The sequence below is a fragment of the Gymnoscopelus microlampas genome, assembly GCF_963454915.1.
Source record: "Gymnoscopelus microlampas genome assembly, chromosome: 17".
Classification (NCBI taxonomy): domain Eukaryota; kingdom Metazoa; phylum Chordata; class Actinopteri; order Myctophiformes; family Myctophidae; genus Gymnoscopelus; species Gymnoscopelus microlampas.
Window position 1 is genome coordinate 18,838,023 of NC_139954.1, and position 7,500 is coordinate 18,845,522.

The following is a 7,500-nucleotide window of genomic DNA, read 5'->3' on the forward strand; positions in this document are numbered from 1 at the left end:
GACAGAGAGAGAGAGAAACATACAGAGAGAGTCCGGCAATAGAGAGAGAGACAAAGGAAAAAGCAGTGGGTGGACCTCAGAATGATGAGCTCTTAAATATTTCATGGGGTCGTGGACAGAAAATGAAATCGGAGCAAATTAAATAAATAAAATGTAATCATAACTGACCCATGGCCTGAAAAGCTATTCAAACCTGTAATGTAGCACTACTAATATCACACACGCACGCACACATACACACACAAATACAGGGTCCGATAAACGGTATCTCACACACACGCACGCACACAGACACACACACACACACACATGCACACAAGCACGGCACGCACAGGTTTTATGGGACAAGCGGTTATTAGCATTTACATTTGACCAACATATGGCTGTCACACACTGCATAAAGCAGTTGTACACCATTATGAAGATTTGGCCGTGCGTCATTCATAGACATGCAGAGTCGGACAGTTGAGCTCAATGAGAGGGGGGTGACTTTGTGTGGCTAAAGGGTTGACAAAAACCTACTACCGCAATATTTGTTGAACTGTTGGGTGGGACTGTTGGTCACAGACTTGTTTCTCTAGGACGCCCACATGACTAGAGTGCCAGAGACTTTCAAGAATGAGACTACATTTATTCAGTTTGGTCCTTGGGCTCAAAGAATATAAAACCCACTGTATTTCCATCGTCTGGAAATGGCATGGTATTTGATCCTTGTATAGCACACACTGCAATTAACCATTTGGTTTATTTAGTCTTGGTACATTCAACTGATACACACAGACAGGGAGACACACACACACACACACACACACATTACTGCAGGAGTCATTCCACTCTTCACAACGCGCGACACGATTGGCGACCTTGTGGATCGGCTATTTAAGTTATTTTTGTACGACAAAGTATAAAATAGGGCAAGTGGTTAATCAGACTAATTGATTTTGTCGATTATAAGAAAATATTTTTCAATATGTTCACGTTAATTCGAGTTTCTTGGTTATTTGATGAATTGAAAAAGTAGGGCATGTCTAACAAGGTTGTTGCTTACAATAACTATCATTGCTGTCGGGCAGAAACCTCTCATCTCCATATTTTAACTGTTGTTTTTTAGTAAATTAACGCCCTTCTTGATCATACTACAGCGTCACACAAAAGAATCAAAAGTAGCAGATCTACAAGGTTGAAAGTTTTGAGCTTGTAGATCTGCTACTTTTGGTATTTTCTTATTTGAATCCTGAAAAGTAACGGTTTTGGACATAATGAAGTTTCCAACCGACGGACGATATATTTTTTTGTCTGGGTAGGATATTTCTCTTTAAAATCTGATACTTTTAAGCCAACAACAATGTAACATTTCCCAGCCTGGCAACACTTTGTCCTGCAGTGCCCAAAGACACTCTGATAAAGTTTGGACGACGTGGCAGGAATCAAACCATCCAGAGACCATCTGCTTGTGGATGATTTGAACTATGTGCCAAAGCTGATGACATCACCATAGAATTTGGAGTACCGTCATGCAACTTCTAAGAAGAGAATAATGTCTTTCATCCACGCTCTACAGGGCTACCACTCCTTTCACCAATTAAATTCCTCAATTTGTCCATGGCTTTCTTATAATGTTTTGCCAAATTTCCATGACTGCTAGAATAATTGAAACATAATGGCTACAACTCAAAGAATAACAAATAATAACTGGCAGTAAAAAGATCAACCTCAGGATTTACTCGTTGGGAGTTGGTAGATCGGCTATTTTCGCCACACGACACCAAAGTATAAATTATTAATAAGCCTAGGCAATTTTTCAGAATTCTGACCTGATAAAGACATGGCCAAAATGGGGAGGCCAGGGTTCATGTGGTGAAATGACTGCTACGTATTGGTGGAAAAGGGGGAAAAGAAAATGAAATCGCACGCTAACACTAATCAAAGTCTCTGGCTGAATGGCGCAATCATATTTCAAAATGAATAATAATAAACAACATTACCGGTAATCATTTTGGGTCTCTTTAAAATGACAATGAAAATTTATGATTTTCCAAAACTTTCCCAGGCCTGGAAAATACAATTTAAAACATGTTATGCACGGATTGAGTCATCCACGCAATTAGTGTGTGCTTGCAGGTGTGTGTTTGTACATACGTAGGTATGTACGCACACACGGGACTGATAATGGAGACAGTGTTAAGAAGATGACTGAGGAAATGGAATCTCAAACAATGAGCCGTTGTTTTTCTCTCCCATCAATCCATGTACTGTACACACACGAACGAACACACACACACACACACACACACACACACACACACACACACACACACACACATCAACGTCAGGTAGGCATAGTGCAGTATTTGCAGCTAAAAAATGCTACAAATACAGGAGGGGGACTATACAACTTTTGCCAAATAAAGCGACAGAATAATAAGAGAGTTAAAAGTTTACTGTGACCATTGAGGGTTAATGGTTGAAGATGTGATGCTATGTGTCATATCTGTGGGCTCACACTTCAGACTCAGGCACGTCATGTGCGGTCCCAGGTGTCCCTACAGCGTTCACATTATTCAAATTCACTTCTTCTATGCATATTTTCTCCACCTCTGAACATGCTTTTCAGATTAATCTGATTTCAGATCGGCGCCGAGTGCATCTCAATCCATCTCTATCCATCTACATGTGACATGTATATAGTCACTGTCGGGCAGAAACCTCTGATCTCCATATTCTAACCTTTTTTTGTAAATTTACGCCCTATTGATCATACTACAGCGTCACACAAAAGCATCAACATGTACAAGCTTGAAACACTGCGTGAAGCGACGCCTTTCGAGCTTGTAGATCTGCTACTTTTGACGATTTTTTATTTGAATCCTTAAAGGTTTTGGACATATGATGTTTCCATCCGGCAGAGATGATATTGTATGTATATGCAATAGGGGTGTGCCGATATATCGTCCCACGATATATCGCGATACGTTTTCGTGACGATATGTATCGTTTTGGGAAAAAAAAATATCGTTTTGAAAAAAAGAAAACATTTTCTTTTTTTTTTACAATCATTATAATCAGGCATGCAAACAGCCCCGAGGTGAAAAGGGTGACAACATGTTGTTGTTTTTTCGGGTCAGGTGTCACACTATTGCCCTATTTGGATTCAAAACGGCTATTGTAGCTGAAAAGCTACAAGTTTGTATGTCTGAATAATGCAAAAACAGAATTATTTGTTTGCATTTCCTTTTTTTCTCCCCCATATATTTTCATAATAAAAAAAAGTGCGTATCGTATCGAAATCGTATCGAAGTTGTGAGCCAAATATCGTATCGTATCGTTTGGTGAAATTAGTGTATCGGCACACCCCTAATATGCAAACATGTACGGTCTTTGGAAATGGTCTTTTTTTTGCCACTCTCTGTTTTTTACTGACATGACCCCTCTGTTCAGACTCGTCAGCAGCCATTCCAGGTGTGACAACTATAAAGTGAATCACTGCAGGACAGGGCAAACATGAAAATGCCTTTCACTCTCTGTACTCTTCATCTGTACTCCCGCTCTCTCTCTCTCATACTCAGTCTCTGGTAATACCAGTATAAGTATGAGTTTTGTTGGCATTTCTATTAAAAAAGGGTGGAAAAATAATATTTAATCTTTAATTATTCATGATGGGCAAAAGAGATATATGTTACCGGCCTATGTTTTATTAATAACATCCTCACTTGCATATGGTTGTAAGAACACATGCACACACGGGCACGGGCACGCACCCTCACACACACACACACACACACACACTTGCGTATTTACATGCCAGTTGATTTGAGGTAGACACGATTGTAGTTGATGTTGTGCGCACGTGTATGTGTCTCGTGTCTATATACATGTGTGAGTATAGGTGTGATGTGTGTGTGCGTGTGTGCGTGTGTGTGTGCGCGCGTGCGAGCATTTGTCTACATCTGTGTGCATTTCAACTGGTGCATGACACTGTGTGTGTGTGTGTGTGTGTGTGTGTGTGTGTGTGTGTGTGTGTGTGTGTGTGTGTGTGTGTGTGTGTGTGTGTGTGTGTGTACAGTATGCGTGCGTGCGTGCGTGCGTGCGTGCGTGCGTGGGGATAGAAGATAGTAGACGTTTAGGATAGAAGTCAAGTCAAACCCCGAAAATCATGCATGACGTGAATGCCCCCACAGAACATAGCACAGCTGAGTAGAGTCCACAAAGTAGCCTTTTTCCACACAGCCTATGTGGTGCATTTTCCTAAAGTAGGCATGTCTTATAAGGTTGTTGCTGACAATAATATTGTTCCTGTCGGGAAGAAATCGCTTATCTCCATATTTTAACTTTTTGTGTTTTTTTCGTAAATTAATGCCCTACCTGATCATACTACAGCGTCACACAAAGGCATCAAAAGTAGCAGATGTATAAGCTTCAAACACGGCACGAAGCGACGCGTTTGAAGCCTGTAGATCTGCTACTTTTGCTATTCGAACAATTCGAATCCTGAAAAGTAACCGTTTTGGACATACTGTATGAGGTTTCCACCCGACAACCTTATATAAGACAATTCTCCGTCTGAGAAGTAGGTACAGTGCGTGTGTGTGTGTGTGTATCTGTACAATACACAATAAGCCTGAAGGCTTGACACACGTCTGCATTATGTGGCTTTAAGCAACATGCTAACATGCTAGCAAGCGCCAAGAAGTGTGTAGAGAGAAGCAGCCATGCAGCCACCGGGTGGGTGGGCGGTACACACATAGAAACGTCTCCCCACCAGTGTGCTGCTGGCTCTGAGTCGTACCCAGGTCCATACTCTTGGAGGCTTTGACGTGCTGGTACTGCCGCTGGTTCTGGTTCTGGGACTGGCTCTGGGTCACTGACTGTGGGCTGGCATGGGGGAGTCCCACTGGGCTTGGGGTCAGAGAGGTCTCCCTGGAAAACAACATCCCATTAGTCAATGCACTACTGGGCAGCGGTGGAAGAAGTACTCCATTTGTACTTGTGTAAAAGTAGTAATGAGTACAAAAGTGGCATTGGCATCACTTTTTTTTCAGGACACTACTCATTAGGCAGAATGCTCCATTTAGCTTCTTTTCCTCAAAATGTTTCAAAATTTGTCAACAATCTTTGAAAATAGTCAATCTGCTGTACATGCTCACAACGCATCACAAAGCCAAAGTATAAAATAGGGCGTAATTGGTTAATGTATGTTTTGTAATAATAATCTAAATCTGCAAAGTAACTAGTAACTAAAGTATTAAAATCATTTCAATAATCAAGTAAAATTCCAAACCACTATATGTATAGAGCACATTTAAAATAAAAGCGTTGAACCACAGTGCTGTAAAAAGTACAATGTTTGCCTCAGAGTCCATGGAGTATCAAAAAATGTATAGTATAAAGCAAAACAAAAGAACAAAAAAGTCCACTGTGCCCTTCTGGCAAGAAAGTTCAAAAAGTCTTTATTGAGTGGCTATTTCATATTGGAAATGTTATAAAAACAAAGCATCATAAAAGAAGGGATATAGTTCAACCCACGCGTAGCCTTCTTCACCCTGAAACAAGGCGGCTGTGAGGCTACGCGTGGGATGTACCTTCATCACACTTTTTGGACTTGTGGAGCACAGAACTTTATTTTGTTATTTTTGTTAACTTTGTTTTGTGCTAAAGTAAAAAAAAAATAAGTACAGTACTTATATGGTATCATCGCTGTTGGGCAGAAAGAATATTGTTCATGCTCAAAAACAGCTGAACTACAAGGTTTGCTGTTTTAGAAGAGTTCTGAAAACACAAGAAAAACACAAATGTGCCTATAATGACATGCCCAACATAGGGACGCCAGGTTCAAAGCGTTTCTGTGGGTTTTATAAATATTTAATCAATGAAAAGTATTAACAAGAGGCAAGAGCTTGTGACTCAATAATAACTACATTGGATCCATTGGAAAACAGGTTCTTCTTTTCATTTCAGGCCGACAGCGACGATATATTGTCGCTGTCTCACTCACACACACATGCGCGCGCGCGCGCGCGCGTGCGCACACACACACACACACACACACACACACACACACACACACACACACACACACACACACACCTGTGCTGCAGGTAGGAGTGCTGATTAGAGCTGCTGAAGTCTGCTTCATGTCGAGACAGTTCTTCCTCATCCTCTTCCTCATCCATGTGATTGTAACTCCCATTGGTCACTAGGTAGAGAGAGAAAAAACAACAACAATCAGCTATGATATAATGTAAGCAGGCTAGATACTGAATTGGGGCCAGACAGGGCCTTTATTTGACTTTTTCAATGACATCGGTACACACATCGATACACACGCACGCACGCACGCACGCGCGTGAAGGCAATGCGCAAAGCCGGGAACACATGCATAATGCACACACACAGAGAGACACTATAGCAACAGCCTGCCATTTTGAGCTCTAATCAACAGTATTTGCAACACCTGAGTTTGATTTTCTTCAAGTCACGATGTTCAGCAACCTACTGTATTGAAATGAATGGACAGGGATATCTTTTTGTTCCTATTTTAGTTCATATAAAGCTCAGTGGAATCACCAAAGGCACTATTTACTGTAAATTCTTTGTTTATTTTGTATTTACTTTTGCTTATAAGTTAAATGTTCTCAAATATAAAAAGGTAGCAATTTTTTTTTAAAGGGATTAGAACAATTTGCACTTTTTGACAAAATTTGCGTCAAAACATTGGTAATCGTGGTCTGGGACAGTGGTTCATACTCTTTTTAACTCGAGACCCAAAAGATACTTTTTTTTTTCTTCCCCGGGACCCAAACTAGTTAAAATAGCCAATCTGCAATCTCACGACAACCATTTTTTATGGAAATATTTTGAAAAAAAAATGTTTGAATTTGTTTTTAACTTTTTTGAAAATCTATTGAAATAATAACAATTAAAAACAACATGTAGTTAACAAAAAATAATGGGGTATTTACTCGCAACCTAGTCTCCTGTGGCCAGACTGTTGCCACCCTAGGCTGCAATGCCAGCCTGACAGCGTGTCGCGGGTTCGACACCCCCCATCTCTTTTCCCATTTCCTCTCTAAAATAAAGGCAAACATTTATTTTATTTTTTTTAATCTTTAGAAAAATATATATATATTTTTTTGTTAACGGAAGTGCCAGCTTCCTCTCTCGGTTTTCGGGAGGTGTAGTTCCAGACTCTATATAGCATTGGGAGATTGTGGAATAGTTGTCTGGCTACACGAGACTACTTGCAAACCATAAAAATTGGTCCTCGACCCACTGTTTGGGAAACATCTCCAAAATAAGGATCGGCATCAGACCCAACAATCTGGCATTGGTCAGGCTCTACTAATTATAGATGTGCCTGTGTTCACAAACTGTTCTATTTCACTCTATTGATCTGCATCTCCCTCCCTTACTTTGTAAAGCACTCATTGATGGTGGGAAGAGGGTCAAACAAGTTCAGTTAACCCATTGAGACATGAAGCCGATTCTACATGTCTCCTAAAT

The 7,500-nt window shown here is 40.5% G+C and overlaps 1 protein-coding gene across 4 annotated transcripts in view; it reads right to left on the reverse strand.

Moving 5' to 3' along the window:
* Positions 1–7,500, reverse strand: part of LOC311064591 (partitioning defective 3 homolog B-like) — a 308,896-nt gene that overhangs the window by 212,160 nt on the left and 89,236 nt on the right. For all 4 annotated transcript variants that reach the window (XM_084084456.1, XM_084084457.1, XM_084084458.1 and 1 more), the window contains exons 12-13: positions 6,085–6,193; positions 4,760–4,917 (exon numbers count right to left, since the gene is read on the reverse strand). In XM_084084456.1, the coding sequence (XP_083940582.1) occupies positions 4,760–4,917; positions 6,085–6,193 (267 nt within the window). The remainder of the gene's footprint in view (positions 1–4,759; positions 4,918–6,084; positions 6,194–7,500) is intronic.